The sequence below is a fragment of the Myzus persicae genome, unplaced genomic scaffold (genome assembly GCF_001856785.1).
Source record: "Myzus persicae strain clone G006 unplaced genomic scaffold, MPER_G0061.0, whole genome shotgun sequence".
Lineage (NCBI taxonomy): Eukaryota > Metazoa > Arthropoda > Insecta > Hemiptera > Aphididae > Myzus > Myzus persicae.
In genome coordinates, this window is record NW_019100526.1 from 226,441 (window position 1) to 252,435 (window position 25,995).

A 25,995-nucleotide genomic window follows, 5' to 3' on the forward strand; every position below is an offset into this window, starting at 1 on the left:
TTATAAATTATAAGCAAATTATTACACAAATGCGAAGAATTTAAGAATTTCACTATATGTTTAACTGAATAATAATTTTAAATGTTTAATAGATACATTTTTATAATTCAATAAAAATTTCAACTATGATAATTAAATAGGTTTTGTGATTTTTATAATTAGTTGTATACTTCTATCATCCATATTCATTGTACATTATTACGTTGGTGGTGTATAATGTTGTTTTTATTAAGCTGGAAAAATCATTATTTAATCTGGATCCGACTCCATATCCGCCGCCACTGTCAAATTCGTCGTCACTGTCCATTTACACAATAAAATATAGTGTCTCTTAACTGATCAGGGAGTTTAAATCATATATTATGTTTATTTGTTAAAGGTGTATTATGTAATCTATATAAGTAAATAAATATTATGATTCAGACTCATAGGTGACCACTCCAAGAACAACTTAAAGTTACAAAATAAAAAAATATCTTATTTTAATAGTTAATGTTACAAATAATATGGTTAGTTTATTGCGCTCTATACATCATCTATTAATTGTATTAAAATATAACTGTTTTTACTTTCATGTAAAAAATAAATGTCGTTACTATTTTATAAAAATGTTATCACTAAATTACTTTCCATTTAATGGTTTTCATTAAATAATTTTTTAACTATACTGCGTATTTATAATATTATGTCAATATGTACCAGTTTTCAAAAAAATATATATTTGTTTAAAAATACTTTGTGGTTTCACGTAAATGTCAATGTCCAATAAAATCAATAAAATATTTTAAAGAATAATAAACCCAGAAGTATTAAAAATAATTGCTGAAGTTTTTGTAGTTCATACATTTTCACCATCATGTTTCCCTTATATTATAAGTTTAAGTACAACAATTTATCATAATGGTTTATTTTGTAATTTTGTATGCATCAAGTTATACTAATAACTTTAGACATTTATTCGTAAACTATTTGATAAGCTGTATTCGGATTGTTTAATAATGTTAACTTCTAAGATATTTTGTAATAAAGAATTTATTTGGCACATTTATGATAAAGTTAACATGTTGATGGGATAAATGCATTAATATTTTATAATATGTGAGTTATAAAAAAATGTCATCTTCCGAATATTTTACGTAGAACGTGAAATAGGTCGTAAGATTAATAAATTATTACTATAACCACACACAATCCTATCACGACAAGTGGAGACGAAGTTCAATATTTTCTCCTCGAATCCGCCATGATCATTTCGACCATTGCCATTGTTGAGTTAGCGACAGTCCATTCAACATTTTTTTTTCAATCCCCATATCTAGTCTATGGTCTAGTCTTTATCAATGCATTATTTACCGCACTCTGACTCCCTTGTCGTGTCGTTTTAGATTTATTCTACACGAGGCATATGCGATAACAAAAAAATATCCTCATCTCATCATACCCTCTTTTCCCACGGGCTTTATCTGAAAATTCCGTCACTCCTATAGCTGTTCATTTATGTATTCCTGCGCGGCATTGTCGGTCCGAGAACGGAATACATCAACCAAAATCAAACAACTAGCTGAGTGACCTTTACAGGACATGTTTACCGCCCTAGCAGAATATTTAAAAACCATATGATCGTATTACACGCGTTGACAACCAGGGGAGTCGAATTACTCATGTTAACTACAGTATTGGTTTTTACAGCGAACACGTGACACTAAACTTTCAGTAATGGATCGGTTACACGTGAACATAATTTGATATGAAAATGTAATGCTGCCATTAAGTGCAATCCAACATGAAGTTGGATTTAAAAGTACTAAAAAAGAATGTACAACTTCCCGTTTCTGAAATTCTCGATTAAAAATACACATCCACAGTTTATGTAACACAATGCTAAATTCGTATATTGCTACGTATAATAAGCTATATATTATTACTTGGTATTTGTGCGTTGTGTCATATTTTTCATTGTCTCCCAGTTTATAAAATACGTCAAGAATAATTAAATGTCAATCATATTTTATTTATGGTAAAGATTACCTATGCATGTATTTTATTTCTATTCATAAATTTTAGTTTTTTACAGAATAATTGCACTACTGTAAAAACTTATAACCAGTAACTATTATTTTACTATTCAAATTACATGTATTTAACAGCAACATATCGTATAGAAATAATAATTTTATATTTCTGAACTTATGAACCTTATTATGATTTATGGTAACTGTGGCTTAAATATTTGAATGAATCAGTGCCATACATAAGAATTTAATATAGGAGCGGAGGGTTATCATGATAATTGGATTTTATATAATAAATACATTTATTTGTAATTTCCATATTATGAAGGGAGGGAAGTGAACCCTCAAACCCCTACACTGTGTCTTTTGCCATGGAATGAACATAATAATATTTATAATATTCATCGCTACTATTTCACTACATAATACCAAATGTGTACCTACCAAATAAATTAAAACTTATTTTTATTATCTATCGAAAATTCACATATTCTATAAATATAACTAGACTGAGTGTAGGTACCTCGATGTAAATGATGTTCGTTTTGTTGGGAATACCCTTAGGAAAAAATTATAAGATTAAATATAGCCATGGGAGCCCATTTTATCATCTCCCCGCCTGGAGATTATTTAATAATAAAATAACATGTGCCCACAAGCTACAAGTCAACTGAAATCGAAAAAAATGTTGTATATCAATTCGTTTTACTTATACATAATATCAGTCATACAACGTATGCTACTAAAGTCTAAGCTAATATAATGGGGAAAAACTTTAAAACACGATTTGACACATACAGAATAAGTGTTTCGGACATTGATGATCTATCTATAATAATGCCTGCAAAACTTTTACTTGTCTATGTTTGAAATACATAAATTTTGAAACAAGGAAAAAAATGGTGGAAAAAAAATGAAGGTAACTTTAATATGAATGAATATTATATAACGCTCGGTCACGATGCCCGAGAGATGCACATCACGTAGGAGCTGCAGGTGATAATAAAACTTTGCTTGCAGAGCGAGGAGACAGGTAAAAAAAAGGCAAAGGTGGTTCGACAAATTAGCAGTGGTCCGATAAAAGTTGACCATAGTTCACGTATTCATAGCTAAAATGTACATATATCCATAGATACATTATACACATAATATTCTTATTCAAATTACAAGGTGAAGTACCTTTAAATAGGAAATCTATACGATTCGGCGGAATAGTATCGATCTTTATTGCAAATTAGGTACCTAATAGAAGCCTATTTCTGTGCTAGACTGCGGCACTTAAGGATAAAATGGGAATTGTTAAAATATTATATATCATATAACATGGTTATAATAATTTAATTAAAACAGTATATATTGTTAGTTGAACAACAAATATTCATATTTATTTAAGTCAAGTTTCTGTAAGTGGGTAATATATATATAATATGTAGATTTAATTATGCTTTCTAAAACTATTCTGAATAGTAATTTTTATTTATTTTCAAATAATTGAGAAACTTTTTTAACTTCATTGTGTTTTTAGTGTTCTAAATTGATATTAAATTGTTAAATCAAGTCGTGCATAATATACAAAACGAACGTTATATGGTTTTTGAGAAATATTTCAGAAATCTTGAAATAAAAAATGTTTTAAACAGTTTTTATAAATATGATAAAAATGGATGTGATTTTTTTTTCTAGTTTTATCTTTACACAACATAAACCTGAGAGTTAAGTTAAGGTATCGAATTGTCTGTATAAGAATAAGGGCATACCTATATATTTTAACAAATACATTCAACGATCTCAAATTTTTTGTTGCAATTTTGTATTTAGATACACTTTGTTGATTTTCTCATTATTTAATTTTAAATGTTGATAAAAGTATTCATAAGCACTTATAAATGGGCTTGTATAACGAAACAATATCCTTATTTCGTGATTTTATTATTGTTTAGTTTTTGATCGAATTACTATTATTTATTTCAACGAAATCATAAATAATATATATGTTCATATTTTGTTATTATACGTAATATGTTGTCTTATTGATATTTAAAAAAAAGATTAGGTATATTATTTAATATAATATTATACTTATGCACTAAAACACACATGTCAATCACTATTCCTATTACATAACTATAACTGATTATTATTATTATATTATTTATTATTATTATTACATAAATTGCTTTATTTATATTATTTTTTCTTCAAGAAGATACTGTGCCCAGTGACCACTGGATATGTTCGTGGGGGGGGGATGGCCCATATTGTATTCTTAATGCTAAGAAAACATGTATTTGTTATTGGTATTGTGAATCATCACTAAGTAATAAGTTTATATAATGAAGTCAAATAAACTTTTATATTTAAATCATAAATATTCTTTGAAATTATTTTATATTATATTAATTAATATATTACTATGTATAGAATGTTCTAGATTTTCACTTCCGCATTATGTAAAAGTAACTAAAATTAGTGCAGACATGATAACTTGCCTTATAAATGATACATATAAGATAATTTTTAGAAATATTTAATAATTTTTTCATTAATTAGTCGAACTTTAAATGCAATTGGTTAAAAAACATTAATTTAATTTTAAATTTAAGATTACGAGCAATAAATGTATTGATTTCACAATGACTTGTGTTTTTTTTTGTGTCTGTTTGTTACGGTAAGTAGTCGAAATAATGCTTCGATTTTCAACTTCAGTAACTCTTAAAAGTGAATTTAGTTGGTCCGCTCGAAAGGTCAAAATTGAAAACTCCCAGTAGTTTTCAAAAGCGTTGTTAAAATGTTGTTTTCTTTCGTTAAGATTAAGGAAAATCTGGAATTTTTAAGAGTTCTTGTCAAAATTGACTTAGTTTTTTTGGCACAACTCAAAAAACGAGTAACTTAGATACTTAACATTTTCATTGAATGTTTATTTAAGTATTTTGATACACCATAAAATGTTAAAATTTGAAAATATTTTTGTTCTTTTTTTCCATCTATTTGTTGGCATAAGACATTATCGATTGTTATGAGTTTTTTTAAAAATTATTGTAGATAAAAAAATGTTCATACATTTTTCTAATTTTAATAAGAAAAAACATATTACTGGAAAGTCGAATTAATCGTTTTTGAGCGTTTGAGGTTTTATAGACATTATATTATGTTATTGACATATTTTGTTGTGATTCAAAAACGAATAACTGTAGATTCTTCAAATGTTCATAAATTATTTATTTAATAATTTTCTATACATTGTAGAGTTTTAAAAATATTTTGACTTGTTTTGAGCTATTTATAGGTATTTAACATTATTCTATACAAATTAATACAACAACTTTCGCCCGGTAAAAAGACTTCACAATTGTATACACGGATTCTTTTACAAGTTGTTATTATAACAACTCAAAAATAAGTAAACACGATTTTTTTAAAGAATTTAAAGTTCACATTTTGACAACCATCATCAAAACATTGAAAATTTGTGAATTATTTTATAGTTACAAATTTATAAAATATTTAATTTTCATAGCTGAGCCTAAACTATAGGCTGACAGACCGTATTTGATCAGAATTGATTTTTAAGCGCGATGTTTTTATGTCATTATAAATTCAAATTTAACACATCCATTACAGTAACCCCTTTAGACATCTATTGTACCAATAGAAGAGCGACACCCACTTGCCCACATTTTTGATAACCATCATATTTTTAATTTTAACTATTTAGTGGTTTTTTATGTAGGCACTATGTCAATATCATATTATAATATTATGCTCTCACATTTACACACTCTATACACTATATAAACTGTATATATTTTTACACTATGATGTACTTACTATTAACTATAGAGTATTAAGTGTGCAACACACAAGAATTATCCCCTATTGTTGTCTCTTTGTGTCAAAGAACACATGCGTCCAACACAGTTTATGTCCTAATCAGTGCACTACAGAGTTAATTTAACTCCATTTAGCTGTTAATTATCTAGGTACCTACCTAGGTATCTTCCTCCGTGTGACCTCGCATGTCTTGCTACACTTGTCGTTATAATGACTTAACTATTTAACATACTCACTTAATATTAGTGTATTCTTGAAAAATGTAACACTTGAAGATTACAAATATTATCGTGATCATATTTATTGGCACTTAAAGCTGTGTAAAAGTTAGGAAATCATTTTCATTGCTTGGAAATCAAATTACATGACCCATAAAAATTCAATTTTATGGGTTGGTACTTAGGTACGTAATAAACAAAATGTCGGCCATTCTAAAGTATTAAATTGTAACTTTTTTTATTAATGCACTAACATACACGTATAATTAATAGAAGGTAGGTACAGTTCTGAGATTTCGATACTGTCGAGAGAAAAAATAATTAGTCTATAATTAACACCTGAAATTATTAATATGTGGTAGTCACCTGTTACACAAACATGTGTTGGTGGTTTATATAGTAGATACCTACTTAAAAATTATTATTTAATATATAAGATATGATAATTATCACACATTCCGAAGCAATATTTTCGTCTTGTTTAATATACCTATACTCCTAGTTGGGATTACGTTGTGATGAAGCATATATGTGCTCGTAAATTTGCCTTTTTCTCGGCGTTCTCGTTTATATATATATTGCGCATTTGAGCCAACCTTGTTATTAGATTTCATTAGTATACACTATACGCACATATTTGAAAAGTCATAATACCTTCAGCAGTCGGATGTTTGAAATATAAGGGTGCACGTAGTAATATGGTGTGTGCGGTATAATCATAGGACAAGCTGGGGAAAACAATATTCTGACTATAATGTCGGTGGCCGTTAAAAGCCGAGTGGACAATAAAAATGCACGTCACGTGCACCGCGCGAAAAGATATCGTTGTGCATGAAAACCAAATCACAAAAACGTACATATTCACATTAACTCCCCTCGCGCATACGTCTGTGCGACAAAGGGAAGGCTTAAGAAATATATAATATATACTGCTCGTGTTCGTCTGTTCTATATGTATAGTATATATATATATGTATATATATTATATGCGTTTGTACGTGTGGATGGCATGGTAAAGTATACGAGAAGGATTGACGTCGGTAGGCGCGGGCGATGGCGGGGAAGCCAGGGACGGGGTCTGGTCGTAATAAAGTTCAAAAACATTGTTCATTGGCCATTGCAAGCGTATGTGAAAGTTTTTATATTTTTCTGGATTGTCGTAACGACTTGTTGTTGAACGGTTTCTGATATATTTCATACCCATCGTCCCTCTGAAGTGAGGATTTGATTAACGCGACTCAAATACGGAATTTATGTGTAATATTTACGTAGGTGGCTTTATATACTTACACCGGACCAATGTATACCACAATGCATTGAACATTCTTCATGTTTATGTTTGTGCGTGTGTGTGTGTGTTTGTGTATGTGCAATTGTAAAATGTATTGTATGATTCAATGGTCGATTGTCTGGGTCCATTACACATATACCTAGGTACCTACCTACAGTTATTATGGTCGTATTGTAGGATGTACAAAATCATCAGTTCAAATCGGTCGTACTACATATGTCATATGATTGGTGCTTAGTCATTTAAATTTTAATATTATTCTTCGGCATGAATATTTGAACATTATAGCATATAGACCTTAAGCGTATTGTATTTTTTTATATCATCAGGTCATTTATTTTTGTTTTTATCAAACAATATAACTTTGATTTTAAAATTTAAATGAATACTATATCATTCTGACATTGTTAAATTATAATTTTATAACTCACCTGAAAAAAATGTTTGCTAAATTCATTCTATAAAATCCCTTTATAATTGTGTGTAGGCGTGTGTTTTAATATCCAATTGTTGAATTTATTATCTTTAAAACCATATTTTAATAACTAACTCTTATTGAATGATAATAAAAAAATGAAAATTGTTTAGGTTTTATAAATGAAAGTAATATATATATTTACAAAAAGTAAGCACAAAACATTACATTTTTTTTTATAACAATTTATCATTGTTGTACAAGTATAATGTAACGACATAACGTGTATTACTTACTATAATTATTGAAATCGTCCTATAATATGATATAACTAACAATTCCAAACATTTTATTAATATACAATGTAAAGACACTTAGTTTATAGTATTTTATAGATATAACATTATAATTTACAATAGTAATATAAGACGAAAATACTAAAGTTATTATTCTATACATTTAGAAAAATTAATTTAATATTAAATATTTATGAATTCAAATTTAAAATTAAAATACGAGTACCTCGTATCAAATAAAAGATCAAACTATGATTTTTAATTAAAAATGATGTTCTGCAGCTAACATTGCATCATTAACTAGTGATTTATTAAACTCTAATAGTTACAGACGTTTTAGTAACTTTCAATTAGTTTAGTTTAGTTTCTATATTACATTGTTTTAATAGAATTATAAAATGTATTAGTAAACTTAGAACATTTAACATACCTTTTATGATATATTGAAATAGTATTTAACTATAGAATATTTTTTATTTCTCTTGCAACTATTCCATTTATTACTAAACATTGTAATGTAATTTAATAGTTATATAGTATAAAAAATTATCATTAATAAGATTGTTATTCAAAAGTGGAGGAAGTAACAATTTATCTTTAGTAAAGTATTAATTAAAAATCAAAAAAAAAAATAATATTATTAAAAAAATTGTTGTTAATAATATTTAAGAACATTGCTTGTATTATTTTTTAAAGTTTTACAACTTAAATATATTTATATCTTAAAATTACTAAGTTTAAAATGATAAAAAAATATGTAATATTTACAATACATACAATGTATAATATATATTATTGTATTTCTCTGTGAAAACCCGTACATATTAATTATTTCAAATACATTGAATATATAAATTAAACGACCAATTGGTTGTAACTTGTAAAAGTTATATTCTGATACTTAAACCTACTAAATATAATAATTATTGTTTGTAATATAGTATACTATCTATACAGGTGCTATAAATAATATTATATTTTCAAAATAAACCTGTGAGTATTTTAATTAGATATAAGTACCTAAGAACTATTTTAGTTAATTAGAATGTAGTCTCCCTTAGTTATAACTTATGATTATATCATAATAATAATTACATTGTTATACGAACACTTGTGATAATATTCTGAATATTTACGATATAGGTATTTAGTTTTTTTCCCAATCCATTTGTTGTGATAATTTATACTTGTTGAATGTGAACCACTATACAATTTCCTTTAATGAAATTGATGTTGTTTAAAATGATTTTTTTTTATAAGTGGTCGAGCTTAAGTTTAATGATTTTAGTATTAATCTTGCCTGTAAGATATGTAATAAGATATTTGACATAAGTTTCTCAAAAACATTATATTTAGTTACATCGACATATGCGTGTTGAAATTATTTTTTTATTGTAAAATTTCATACAGATAAGTTTAAATAAAAACTTAAATTGCAAAAAGTTTTCCCAGAGGACCTCATATTTCAATATTCTTCAATAACTGTCACCTTTGGAAAATATAAAACTTGTCATATTATACATCATTATATAATATAAAACGAAGTTGACATAGATCAAACATTTAAATGTTTAAGTATTGATTTGTAAATATTTCAATATAAACCATAATATAAACTACATTTTATGTTATGGTTAAAAATTAAACCGCTAAAAAGTAATAATTAAAAAAAACACTACATAATTTAAAGTAATTATGCTCACGTCCTACACGTTGTACGTAACCAGTGCTCCAGATACCGATAGTGTATGATAATACAATGTAGTATTTTCTGGAAAACATTGTATTCTAGTTAAGATTGACGTCGCACCCGCATGTTTTGTCTCTGTCTTACACCTCCAAAGCAACTTTTTGTTCACCAGCTGATTCAATAGTGTAGGTACTGTTAGTTTTGATAATAGAGTGAATTGACCTATTATAAAATGTAAAGGTAAAATTATTATCTAGGACCTCAAGTAGCATTTTATTGGTATTATTATTTTAAAGTGAGTAATGATAATTTTAAAATGTAAAGTTTCAAAAAGTTCATAACTAAAAAATAATATCAAGAAAAGCCTAGGTAATAATCTTAAATTGTATAGTTGGTAAATTCACTCTAATATCAAAACAAACAGCACACTGTTGAATATAGTGAATGAAAATTTGCTACGTTGTACGTGTGTAAGAGGGAGACAACACATGCGAGTACGACGTAATCTTAAGAATAGTCTAGAATCAAAAATTAAGTTATATATTTATGTATGTCACATTACATAATTCGGTTTTCAGAATTTAATACTGTAGTTCATAATAATTTTATTTCGATAATTTAAACAAGTCAACTGGATGTTTTCAACTAAGTTATCATTACCATACTGCCTAAAATGAGAACAAAATGTGAGAATTCAAAAATATTTAATGTAATATTCTTGGTCACGTGACGATTAATTGATGATTAACGTTTCACGTTTTCTCTCTCTAAAAACCCTTAAATAATTGGTTTTATCGAACTCCATACTAAAAAAAACATTTAATACATACACATAATGACTATGTGACTAGGTATGTTCTTCATTTTTTTTTTTATTATTATTTTAATTGTACAGACTTCAGTAAGTAAACTTTCTATATATATTTCCGGTTATCATTATATTTATGATTACTAACTATTACCATTACTGAATTATCCCTTAAAATACAGTTGTCCGTTTAGGCTTTATAATAATATCTAAACTTGATTTTTGTTTGCCATTGGTATCTAAAAGAGACGAAATGACTATGTATCTAATTTACACTAAATACCCATAGTTTTACATTTTTTAGACATGCTTGTCAAAGTCAAGTTAATTATTAGCTGTTGACACCAGTAATTCCAAAGCTATTTTGTATTTGTTTATTGTTTGTAACATACCAATACGTTTGATTATTTCTAATTAGAAATGTGATACCTGCCCTCAATAATAACAATCAGACACATAAATCAGTTATTTTCAAAAACATTAAAATTAAACGTTTTGAATGCCATGGATAAATGCTCTTTGTTTGGTATTCTCGATGGGTTTCTACTTCTATCTCAAGGCAATTAATTTATTTTCCCCTCGACAGGTATTTCTAGGGCCGAAAAAGGGGTAAACTAATGCGTTATTAATGTCGTGATGGATTAATTTTGTAAGGTCGAAGACATTTATACGAGTATACAGATCCACTAATATAAAGCGTTATTGGTCGTAATAAAACTTCGATTGAAGTAGAAAAAATGTATGTATATTAATACCTACTATAAATATAATTATTATTCTGGAATTTTATATTTTTTCATAATAAATATCGCCTTCTTTTTTTTTATTAACAAGTTTACCGGATCGTCCAAATGTTGCGTTACATAAATTTCTGGGTTACCTACCTACATGGAATGTTATGTAATCTTCTATTTTTTGTGCTCGACCACATATTGTATACATACTTACACCTATACATAATATAACTACATATCATATTTTAGTGTTTTACATAGGTAGAAAATTTAAACTACTTACAGACATGCAGGATTATTGGCAATTTGTTGTAATTCAAAAAAATACGAATTAATATAATACATAAAATAATATGTGTCTATAGTATATTTAAAATTTTAAACATTTTACTTTATTAAAATAAATGTTTCATTTATATATTACAATTTACAACAAATAATGGTACATACTGACAGACATTTTTAGGTTATCTAAACTCTTGAATGCACAATACCTACTTTATTTATTTTATAATTATTAACGACTGACCACTACATTTTACTCATTACTTATATTCTATAATTTAATAAAATATTTATTTGTTTTGATAACCATATTATTTTATCGTCATTGTTATCACCATGTAGTATTGTAATTATTAGCGTTTTTGCTCACGTGGCATTATGCATCAATAGATCAATAAATAGTAGAGTGACGAGGATGACGGACATTAGAGATGACAGTTTTAGTTTAACGAAAAACAGCTGATGATATTTTGTCATCACAAAAATATACTAAGTACCTATCGGTATAATAAAAGTCATAATTATAAGCTAGCTAGTTGCTTTAAAAATCAAAACAACACTTCATTATTGTGTGTTTGCAAATGCATGCATTTCTCCATAGCTACAATAGGTTAATAAAAGTAAATATTTAAATATTTTTCGTTGATTTTCTTTTTTTTAAATTCCATATCCTGTCCACTAACTACTCTATAAGTAATCTGGTCATTTTTAAAGTGTTCAGATCCGTCTCTGAAATAAATATTATGAATTATAGCCATAGGAAATATGTTTTGTAGGCGTCATTATTTTTAATAAAAAGTATTTTTAGCTACAAATACCGAAAGATAATCTCTATTATTTTCCGGCGTTGATCCAGGAATTAAAAAGAATGGAGTAGACATATTGAATCATTTTTAATTTGTAGACGCAGTTTTATTTAAACTTTAAAATGACATCATATGTTACTAATATATAGTTTTTTTTTACCTGAACTTAAAATAATCTCATACTTTTCCTGTAGATTATGAACGTAATAATAATTTTTTTTATCATGCAAAATAATAAATTACAGTTTTAATAATATTATATAGGTGGTCGTATGTTTCTACTATATCGGAAGTCGTAAATATGTCGTCGAATAACGTGATATCTTATGATATGCTCTAACCAGCCAGCAAGAGATTAAATTTATTATTTATTTATTCCTTACATTATATATAGGTACCTGACAATTGAAAAAAAATCACGGAAGTTTGGAATAAATCTCTTGTATTGCATCAGAAGTAACAAACTCGTTTATATAATGGTTTCTGTTTCTATTAGTTCAGGTTTGATGTTTCTAAATCATTTCGTACACAAACGAGCTACGTCAGGTTGTCTGTGTGTGTGTATGAAACTTTTTCGATTACAATAGTTGAATTGATTCCAGGTTTTTTTTAAAGTGTTTTTGCAATAATGATCAGAATCGAATAATATTCTGATGGTCTTTGTTGTTGACTTATATTTATTAGCTTTATTTTCTTAACTCAATTTTTGGTTTAGGCCACCCAGTAGAACTTAAATAGAACTACCACTTGTAATGCCCATTACATTTACATAATAATGATCTAAATTTTATTTTTATTTCATTTTTTTATTACCACTGTTTTTTTTTTTTTTTTTAATATGGGGTTTTCTTTAGCTTTCCATAATATTGCGTAAAAGAATTCCTGCATTGGCGCAAGTTATTTATCATTTTTGGATTCAATAAGTTTAAAAATGACATTGACGAGTAAGGGATAAACTATAGATCTTTAAATTCATCTAAAAATGTAGAAAATATGATGTCAATATTGGCTGAGGTTTTTCTTTAAAAATTGAATCCGCTTCAAAATAGATAATAGCTTATTAGCTTGTTTTTTACTGTTGGTTCAGAACACGTGTATGTGGAGCGTTGATTCGTTACTATTTCCCCTGTGGACACCCATCCGAAAACTAGTGACGACAGCCGGTGCTTGACATCATCACGCATAGTGACTACAGCCAACCGCCGTGCCACGCAAGGTCTCTAAAGTTGTTTTATTTTGTGTGAGATTTGTACCCGTCACATTAGCGTCAGATCGAACATGTGCGTTAGTGGTGTGCAGTATATGTCACTGGTTAACTGATGGACTAGACATCACGGTAAATGGATCTGGTGATGGGGCGTTAGGATCTGTTGATGCCGCATGTAGGCTTGTCTTAGAGCTATAGACCTAGAATACTAGGAAGTTGATTTCGTTGTTGGTGTTCTTATTGACCTAAAGCCAATTTTTTAGTTTTTTCGATTTCCAAAATTAACATTTTCCTCGTGTCAAGATGTGCAGTGTACATCACTGTACTTATACGTACTTAAATTTACAGTAGACAAATCGATTATAACTATGCAGTCTAATTGAATATAAAACTGTTATACTATGTAATATATTATGTTCATATAATATTTACATAAAAAATAACATCGTAAACACATACACACTCTTATTGAATTTTTGATAAGAATCTTATTTGAAAACTTAAAATTAAAATATTTAATTCGTGGACAAACGGAATAGCGAATGTTTCAACTTCAGGGGTACGGGAGATATAAATAAATAAAAAGTCTATGAGATTGAAGCATATATACGTATGTTCCATTCCGGTGTTGTATTTATGTCCTTCGGTTCATTCTACACATGAATTTTTTGATAACGTCAAAATCGTATTCCAACATATTATTGTCAAATTATATGCACTTTACTGTAAACGCGTTTATACCAAAGCCGAATGATCCTCTCGGTATGGCTGATCCGTGGCTCATGTCCCGAATCTTGTCTGGTATCTATCAATATTCATGTCTACTTATTGAATATCCTTCACATAAACGTGTAATATAAATGCATAATCGTGTACTATATGCTGGTTTCAATTTTTGATACTTGAATATTATGTGCGTACTGTGTACAGTTATTACAATAAATTATTAATTTTGAACGTGACTTAGAATGTGTCTGTATTGCTTTTTCTGAAGATTAATAATGAAATCAAGAGACGTAATATACCTTAAATAAATCATCTTAATACACGACCGGTAACCACATTTATAAATACCTACCAACGACAACTTATCCACGCGCTTAAAATTCAGTCCCAGACTACATTAATTTGTATGCTGATACTGTTTTTAGATATAACATCTGCGTTTTAAACGTTATACAAATAGTTTTGTTAAAAATTATTACCGATTTTTTTAAAACTTTTCACTTGATGTCGAATTCGTCCTAGTTAACGTCACTTTCGTATTTGTACTGATATAATATTATAATGTTTAAATAGGTATGTGATATAATAAACAAAATATTAATTATTATTCGAGCGTTGTTAATTGTATTTGTATCAATGTAAAAATCTTCTGCAAAAGTTAGTCTAAACATATAAATAAGTATTTAGATTATTATATTACAATAATTTTTTTTTCACAAAAATATTGCTTTGTTGATGGTACAAGTTAATTATGTACAATAAAAATAAAACCATTTCTGTTTACTAGACAGTAGTCAGTATAGGTGTCAAGTTAGCTAATTTTAGAATCCATATTACATTGAAATTAGTTACATTTTTTAAGACTTAAATTTCTTTATGTTATACTTTATTATATTATATATTTTACAACTAATAATATAAAACTATATTACACAGAATAATCATAACTCATTATGAAAAAATTGTTATTTCATATATTTTTACTTTATTAAATATTATTCTAGATGTTGTCATTAATGTAATAAGACGTATATAATATACTAATAAATATTTAAATAAAGATTTAATTGTTTAGCATATTCAATACATACTTTATCAAAAGTCTATAATAACCCATATTATATTGGAATTCATATTGACCTAAGACTTGCATAGTACCTCATAATAATATTATTAAAAAAAAAATATACATCGATTTTTATATAGATACTTGCATATTTAAGATTAATCATATATTTATGTACTATGTAGGTACCCTAATATTTGTAACTGAATGAGACTATTCTCAATAACTTTTAATATGATGTAGCCACATAGGTAATACACTGTCTGAAGGATCTTACTTTAAGTACCCAACGGATAACATTATAGAGATGAGAATCCAATTTATTTTTTTCGATATTATTGTTTATAGTTGATGCAACTAGGATGTACTTTATTTAGCTTTATAATTTAATTTTAGAACAGATAACATATTGGTACATCGAATCTTACGCATAATATATACTTATAGTACTTATATACTACATGGTTGGATGATACCTAATTCTTTTTGAATCCACAAAGACAATATCCTTTTTTTTGTGAATCGTCGATATAAAATTAATTAGTATAAAACCATATATTATACACTGAAGGCTGTACTAATATTTTATTAATGCTATTCAATTTTTTTACATTAATTCAAATTTACTTTATGTTCCAGAGAATTATGGCTGAGAGCTATACATCGGATTCACAGCCAGAAAAAACGGAGTCAGCCGGTCGACATACAAAAGACAAATTCTGTTTCAAACATGACAGTGGTATGTACCTACACATAATATTTTCTACAAAGTATAAATAACAATATATTTGCAATAAAGTGTTTAATATTATTTTATTTTAGGATACGTTTGACGGTACAGACTACAACACCAACAATACATCACAAGTTCCAAGTAATCAAATATTTAATGTCATTAAAATAGGTGCTAAAATATTATTACATTTGTAACTAATATAATTATATGACTGAATCTAAATACTTCAAAGACACATTATTTATAATTATAATTATTAGTAATTTAGTCAAAATGTGTAGAAAATAAATTTCAAAGTTATAGTGACATTTATACAAGGTGATTCATCAAAGACATTCTCCCCTTTTAGTTCAATAATAGAGTTAATCAAATTCTGATTTTTAGAAATTTTAAATATACTTGGAGAGCATATTTTTGAACACACGGGATTTTTTATACCACTTAGGGTGAGTTCTGTGGTGATGCAGGCGTTTGTTTTTCAAATGGGCCCCCTTTTCTCTGTAAATTGCAAAGCAGATAATTGTTGTAGAAATTTCGATGTACCTAAAATAAAACTGATGCGAGTGGTTTCAGAGTTATGGTAAACTAAATGCTTTGGTAAATATGGTCCATGATTATATCTCAGTCGCCCGGCCATCTATGTGCTCCATGTGGTAAGAAGAAGATACTAAGTTTATTTTTTAAGTATCGCCCATTTTAGTTATTTTTCGGACATTTCATAATTTAATTTGTATATATGTTACCGTAAATACCCGATCACTGGGTAAACCTAGGTTTTACTAGTTAATGCTAGGTTTTACTTTTGTACTCAGTAAATGCTGAAATTCTTAATTTTATTCGGGCTTTTACTAAACACGTTGTGTACATCTTAGGATATTACAAATTGACTTAGTAAAAGCTGATCAATACATGACACATAACATTTAAGCGATAAGCTGCGTAAAAATTATAATTATAAATTATTAAAACAAACTACTGATATTTATTTAAACTCTCAATACAAAACAAAATTCATTTAAAATCGGAATCATTATTTATTTGTCCACAAAAATTAGTAAAATTGGTGGGTAGTTAGAAATAATTATTAAAATATTTATTGTTTAAATTTTTCATTTATTTGCACATGTTCTACTATTATGGCACCTACTATTACATAATACATTTGACTAGCGGCATTTGCATTTTTTAGTTGTGCATTTTTTCTGGCAATCACACCTCAAAAATCCTTGCCCGAATGATAGTGAAAGTTGAGCAACAGCTTGGTGTATGCTTATCAGTACCACCAATCAATATATATCAGCTATTACTAAGTTATATCATGATAAAAGTTATATAATATCAATCTTAAGCCTGATAAAATGCAAGTCCTAAGGTAAATTATTAATATTTACACATATAATGTTGTAACTACACATTGCAATCGTAAATTTATCTTCATAAAATAATTGTTATTAATCGTTGCGAGCAAAAATTTTGAAGTGTGATTGCCAGATAAAATGTACAACTTAAAATGCATTTTTATTTTGTATAAAGAATTTAAATAAATGTCAGTAGTTTGTTTTAATAATATATAATTATATTTTTTACGCAGCTTATCGCTTAAATGTTATGTGTCGTGTATTGATCAGCATTTAGTAGGTCAATTTGTATATCCTAGGATGTACGCAACGTGTTTAGTAAAAGTCCGAATAAAATTAATAATTTCAGCATTTACTGAGTACAAAAGTAAAACCTAACATTAACTAGTAAAACCTAGGTTTACCTATAGTGATCGGGCATTTACGGTAACATATACAAATACTTGTATAACATATAAATCAGCTATTTAATATTATTTCTACAGTACAATATATCAGTGTAAGAAATTTATAAAAAAGATAGCCTCGATGAGTGATGGCTATGATCCACTTTCAATTTCTACGTTCTAAGTAGAACAGACATAAACATAAAACTAAAAAGGCCAATTTGTTTTCGTCTTACTCGGTTTAGTGCAGGGTACTGGTTAGTGATGTATGATTATTATTACAGGTACAATAAACAAAACGATCCTTCGAATTACACTAAATTTCCAAGTTATTACAAGGTTAAGTGTATATATTTTTAGAGAAATTTGGCTGTACCAGGGGTGAATCCAGAAATTCATCAAGGGGGGAAACTCTTTCCATCAGAATGATACTATTCATACTCAATAACATACTTTTGAATATCGCCATTTCTAATTGATTCTTATAAACTGGTATTATAAATGACAACATTTTTATACTTGAAAAACAACACTCATTTATAGATCTGGTAAGTACAGCAAAAATAAAAATAATATAATAATAATAATAATGCAAATACACATTTAAAATTAAAAACATGATAAGGTTACATAATATATTTACATTCTACACAATAGTGTATAATATGCCAATAAAAGAATAATAAAAATAAAATATTATATTCAAATTTAATAAATTAAATCTACCTTTCTTTTTTTTTGCTCTTGGTAAACTGGCCAATGACTTCGTCAGGCATAATTTCAACATCATTATGTACATTTGACAGAGCTAATCCAACTAATCTCTCTTCACTCATTCAATTTATCAATCAGAGTTTTAACGTTTTCGGGGTAGGAAATCTTATCTTTCCCAATGACACTATCACAAGTAGTACAACCAAAATCTTAATTAGAAAATAACAATTCGGATAGATGTCTTCATCACACAATTTCAAAAGTTATTAATTATTATATTATCCGATATATTGTACATTGTTTTATTACTCTTGCACTTGGCTCTCCATAGTTCAACTTCAGACTTGAAGACTTTTTTTGTAAGTACTTATGTTCGAATTTAGTAATTCTGAATATTTTTCTCATAAATGTGATATTACTCTTTGTAGTTCCTCAGTTTCTAATTGAGATATTTTTCTGTGGAAGTAAATATGATAAAACTATTTCTATATCAGAACCATATTTTCATAAAATCTTTGGGTGAAAAACGTATTTTTCCTATAATAATCTTCAACTGAATCAGATAGGATGTCGGGCCTACAATTTTGTTTCACTGATGGCCTTGGCATACAAGGAACGATATTAACTTTTTCTGAAATGTCTATAATGGTTTTTCAAATTTGCTGACTTAGATAGTAAAATATTCAATGCATGACTTCGGCAAAGAGCTCTGGCAGCATTTCTTGTATGCTTTATTATTTCAGAAACATTGCAAGTATCAGTACAATACCAACGCAGTAATCTAAGTTCAATCCATTTTGGTTCATTATTTTAACAACAGTTTTTCCCAAAAACGTGCCAGTTATTTTCGGTTCTTTCCCTGCGGTCAATCGAATGTTTTCATAAAAAACAATAAGTGTTAAAATCATAACTAATAAATTTGAAAACGTTTCTAACACATAATTATAAATACATTGTACTTATTTGAATGTATCAAAGAAATTAATAGAAATAATTGAAGAAATATTTCTCATTCACGCATCATTTTTTAAATTAGGAAAGTCAATCCGGCAAAAAATGAAATAATTAATTTATATTTAAAAATGGATTTTATATAAATACGTTGGAAAATAACTAATTATTTTTTCAAATATAAATTAAATACTAGTTAAAATAAAAATACTATTAAATCTATTATTAAATTTTCTTTGTATATTACATTCAGTTTGTTTGACTTGTGAAAAATAAAAATTGCAATTTACGTAATTTTACACCTGCTATAAAATAATACAAAGCACTTAACTATATTTTTTTCAAAATTATTTATTTATCCTTTTTAATAGTGTACCTACTCATACAATTATTATTTTTTATTAGTATAAATAATAAATTATCTAATACTATACACAATACACATTGGATATCATTCTCTAAAATGTTTTAATTATTTGCAAAGAACCACAGCGGGCAGGCTGTCCATTACACTACACCGGTATATGTTTGGTTAAGTTTTATAAATTCAAAACCAAATCATTATTTCACTGTTCTTAAAAATGTTAAAATTAGACTTTTAATTTGTTAAAAATTCTCTGTCTGGGGATTAGGGTACCTCAGGTGGTAAATTATCACTGTTAACAACGCTTTAATTGATATAAATGTTATTGAATAATGAATTTTAAGTATCATTATTATTATTATTTACCATTCATCTTAAACTATAATGTAAAACCATTAATTAGTTATTATCTCAGCATTATATAATGGCAGTCAGATACGCAGCAATTTGTTGGAAAGATTTTCAGTATAAAATAAGATGAAATTTTATTTAGGTTCCATCCCAAAAATAAAAAATGATCTAAACTTATCTTAATCCATAATAATTCGCTATATTCTTCTCCACTATAAAAATAAGACATTTAACATTACAATAATTTCAGATTTAACAAATATGTCAAACGTGTAAACAGGCAACAGCTATATTTAGGTAGGTAGTAATATAAGTAATAATAATAAAATGTTATAATTCAAAAAAAGTACACTATTTCATTTTTAATAAATAATATTAGGTATTTAATTTAGGAGTTATCATTTTATTTGATTTTCGCATGTATTTTGTTATTACATTAAGGTGAAAAAAAAACACTATAAATTAAATTTTGACACAATTAACACAAAAGTCTTATATAGGTACTAGATATCTCCAGGATTTGAATTTTGAGATAACAGACTACTATTATGTATTAGGTATATTTACAAGAGCGAAATATTGAACGATTCATATAAGAATAGTTTTCCTGTAGATTTTACTCAAATCTATGCAAAAATATTTTATAATATTAACTATCCCGTATCAATATCTCTCCCATTAAAAATAACATAGCTATCAATAAATACGAGAGCGTTCGGTATTAATTATATTTAAAAAATATTTAGGGAATTACCTATTGCAACTATTAATTTAGTATGTTTGTGATTAAAATGAAAGAATACAGATTGAGTATAACTTTTACCATTGGATGAATTTTACGTTAATCGTTTTGTTTTAAACTTTTCGTATAATTTAAAGTGAGAATACAGAATGTTAGTATTTAGAAATTAATCTCAAACATTTTAGTATTTATTCAATATTTTTAATTGATTTATGAACGTAAATGAACCATTAGTAGATTGTTGTTAATACAGTTTACTTTACTAATTAAAACCATTAATAAACAAATTTTTAAACCCTTCATTATGATGAATGGTGATAGATTTTTGAAGGTACTTTTTATATTTTTCTAACCATAAATATTTTAATATTGTCATTATTTTAAGAACTCGAATTAATTTTAGTTTATTTGATACCATATTGCATTCATTTTTCAGTCCATTTTATACATTTTTTAGTAATATCTACAGTGAATTTAAATAATTTTAAAAAGATCACCATACAATTATTAAACCTTAATGTAAATTTACTATTTTAATTACTTTTTAAATAAATTTTTTTTTATTATACATCTATATTTAAGAAAAATAAAGGTACATATACAATTTTGTAATTTTAGTATTTTTTTAGAATATTATTTTTTCTGTAAGTAAGTAAGAAAGATTTAAAATTTTCTTTTATCCTTGTTCACTATTGATTGAAAATTGAGGAGTCTAGTTGATACTTTAAAGATACAATTTTCCAATCTTCTCAGTAATTACTTTTAGTGAAACAAAAAACTATTCCGTAACCCTGCGACATATATTATTAAAGAAATAAATCAGCAATTACAGTTTTAATTGCAAAGCTGATTCCAGAATTGTTTTCGATGATAAACCCCATAGCAGGTTGTAAGTTTACAATAATAAATAATAATACACCACTATCCAGTTCTGAGGCGAGTGAATCGAGTGTCTGAACTATATAACTGTGACTTGTCAGTCTCTCTCCTATACATCATAATTATTCAAGTTGGCTTACAGCTTTGATTTTAGACTTTAGAGCATAAGTACATACAGCACGTATATACAGAAAAGTAGGCACCTAGCTAGTACAACCTAGTACAAATAGGCAATAATAATACAACACTACAATAAATCTGTTTTTATACGTCAACATGAATAAAACAGAATTTGAGTAAATTGAATTCTTTTTAAAAGGAAAATATTTTAGATTTTGAGCAGAGGGATGAATGTATTGATTTTATAATGATGTATGTTTTTTTTATTTATTATTGTGTTTGTCATCACGGTTTGGGGCAGTAAAAGTGCTTCAATTTTCTTCAACAGCAACTTTTCTAGTAGGAAAGTGAATCTAGTTGGTGCATTTGGGAGGTCGAAGTTTAAAATTCCCAATAGTTTTAAAAATCGACGGGAAAAACAAATAAAAAATTAAAGAAAAACGGGAATTTGTACGCAAAACCCGTTTTCGAAAAGTCGATTTTATTTTTTATTTAGAGTAACTCTAAAAAAACCGAAGATACATATACAATACACCATAAAATTTTCAAACTACTATGGCTCATGTTGAACTAGGTATTTATAGGCATATGAAATTTTAGATTATTATTTGTTATTTTTAAACTAATGTCGATAATATATTTTCGTTCTGTCAAAAAACTTGAAAATGTAATAAAAGGTTCCTCGTAACTTTTTGTTAGTGAAAATTAAAAAACAAATTGAGCATAAATCCTCGATACATTTTTATGCACATTTGAATTTATAATTTTGATTAAATTCGTAAAAATCATGAAAATCATGAAATTATTTTGAGTTAGAAATCTATAAGAATTTTTTCTTTTTGTGTCTTAGATTTAAAAATTTAATACAAGATTCCCTATAATTTTGTATGCTTTTATCAAAAAAAAAATTATTGAAGGAAAATCAAACTAAATTCTTATGAGCGTTTGAAGTTGGAATTTTTACAACATTAGATATTCACTCAATTTCTCATGCAGCGATTTTCTTATTTTGATATAATTCAAAAACGAATAACTGTACACACTTTAAATTTATGTCAATACATTTATTACGTTAGTTCGTATACTTAATGAAATTTTCAAAATTTGTTGACTTGTTTTAAGCTATTGACGGGCATTTTCAATTTTTTTTATTTTATAAATGTACATAAAATTTGTATTTGTCGGGTCAAAAAGCGTATTAATACAAGGCTCCTGGTATATTGTTTCAATATAAGTTGAAAAATATTAAAAATACATAGGTATGATTTTTTTATAAGCATTTAAAATTCAAACTTTGACAACAATAAACAAATTGAAAATGATTTTGTAGTTAAACATTTATAAAATTTTCAATTTTTGTAGCTGAGGATGGGCCAGTCATAAGGAATTTGTATATACCTATATATGAACTAGATTGACAGAACGATTTGTTAGGAAGTATACCTACTAACATATTACTGTATTAAATTTGGCTAATTGATGAATTTAATTTGAATTCTATAATATATAATTTAAGGAATAATAATTGTTTTCATTTTTTCCAACTTCAAAGTTGTTTAAAAGATTTGAATTTAGAATATCTAGTATACAAACCACTTAAAAAAAAACTATATTTGTTTATGTACATAAAAAAACATTATTCAATCTTGAATATTTATTGAAAATGTTCCTAACAACAATCCAGATTTCGTGTTTTCTTTAAATTAAAAAAAAAAAATAAGGAGTAACGAGATGAATTCACATTCCCGTAAAAATATTGAATGTTTAATTTGCGTTTGGTTACGTTTTTCATTTTGTATTTACAAAATACAGAAAACACAATCATAACAAACACATTTTTAAAAAACAAAACTCTTGTTTTATAATACATAATAAGCAACTGTCTCACAAAAAAGTTCAAACTTAACAATAGTGATGCTCAAACTACAACCGGCGGTTACAGCCATCCTTTAATAAAACGCCTATACTGATCAGCCGAAGCAATGTTACCCACTTGCTCACCTTTTTATAGTTTATATTGAAATATGATTATCTCAACCCGAATCTCATAACACCGTAAAGTCATAGAATGAGGACAATTATGAGAATAGTTTTCTGTAAATTATTCAATGAAAAACAGCGAGGACAAAATACTGCATATTATTAAGTTATTAAGGCCCGACCCACGAATAGTTTTTGGCGAGTAATCCTAGTAAATTTCATCATACCTCACTTGTACGTGTCTATAATTTATATTGCATAGTAAAATATATTTTTTTTTTATTTATAATTTTGGTTCTATTACAATTTATAATTTTTCATTGAAGCCTGACCCGGCCAGGATTTGATTTAAGAAAAGCCCAACTCGTAACTTTGTTCTAATAAAGATCTGGCCCAGTCCGTTTTGCATTTTATAGAATCCTGGTCGGTCTGGGTAAGCCCAGGAAGGTCTTTAGTAGGTGCATACTAAATAATTTTTATAATAATGTAATACAACATAAGGTAAAAACTTGTTATTAGATCTTTTAAGCCATTCTACATTATTATTGTATAATTTTAGAAACATTTTTTTTAAATTTAAATCGATAAGTGCAAAATATATTTTATTAATAGAGATAAATAACGTAATGATGTATTTATTTAGAAGCGTCTTTTGACCATTTCAAGGAGGGACTGAACTCAATATATAATTCACATTGAACATTACTTATTTATACTTCAGGACAAAAAAGTAACCAAATAAATAGAATAAAAAAAATAGATCATGTGAATGGGGTGGAAGTTAATACGCCCTCCGTAAAGGATGCCATTAAAACTGCAGTAGGTAGTATTACATTTGTATTGTTACCATCAACCAAAATAATTTAAGATAAAAGAAAATAAAAAATCTAATATTTTGATGATGACTACGTGAGAAATTGTTTTCTACAAGATAGCGTCATGATCGAAAAACTACCAAATTGACTTATTTCCTTTCACTCATCTACCGCCTGATTGTTTTTATAAAACGTATAATAGGTAAACGTTCAAAACATATTTTGTACAAAATAAAAATGCCGGTTGGATAATTAATATGTCACATAATCAACTTATAATACACATTTTCCACTCTAGATTTTAGTAAAAATACGTTTAGCCTAGATACTTCCATTTTGTACTATATCCGGACATATATTTAAATTAAAATTCTGTGATGATAGCTAAAAAAGTAAACATGGAAAGAAATAAAGATTGAAAAAAGTGTTGGACAAAGGTCGAAGGCGTAATTTTATTGATCTCAGGCTTTATTATATTTGCACATGGGAAATGCTTCTGTCGATCCTTAATAACTATGCTTTATAAACAAAATACGTTCTACAATCGGCCAACGTATCAAGCCTGCGGTCTACTGCATCGGACAAATTTTAATTTTATTATTTATACACATGTTTAGACTTATTTCGATGGAATTCCGGACTTGTCTCCAAATCCATATAACTGAATTTGCAAAAGGAACATTACTAAATAAAATTATGTTTAATAGATATGTGTTTTTTTAAATTAAAATGATTTATACATTTTATAATAATGCGAATTAAATTATTATTAGTTTTATTGATATATCTGTAGAGAGCATACTGTATTTGCAATATCTTTAACTCATGCGCTGATATGTTAACCAAAAATGTCTTGAATAGCCAAATAGGTTAGCGAGATATAGTTTCACGGAGGTAATCACATTTCCCTAAATGTTTGGACATTGTTCACAAAATTCGTTCATTTGCCTGTAAGGTCGTCACATATTGTATAAATTATAATTATATAATATTATGATCTACAGTATAATGTAAATATGATTCATAATATTCCAATTCTTAATTTTTTTTTTTATGAAAATGGAAGGGGACATTCATATTATTCATTTGGTTATTATAATCAACTATTAAAAGAAATAACTGACATGCTTGAGTGTAAAAAACGAAATAATCTTATGATAAATAGCTTTTTATCGTAGACATATATAATAGGTACTATATAGTCATATAACATT

At 26.9% G+C, this 25,995-nt stretch overlaps 1 protein-coding gene across 3 annotated transcripts in view; it reads left to right on the forward strand.

The window, feature by feature from the left end:
* LOC111030442 (adenylate cyclase type 8) overlaps positions 1 to 25,995 on the forward strand; it is a 126,613-nt gene that overhangs the window by 55,601 nt on the left and 45,017 nt on the right. For all 3 annotated transcript variants that reach the window (XM_022309934.1, XM_022309959.1, XM_022309950.1), the window contains exons 3-4: positions 16,025 to 16,124; positions 16,208 to 16,259. In XM_022309934.1, the coding sequence (XP_022165626.1) occupies positions 16,025 to 16,124; positions 16,208 to 16,259 (152 nt within the window). The remainder of the gene's footprint in view (positions 1 to 16,024; positions 16,125 to 16,207; positions 16,260 to 25,995) is intronic.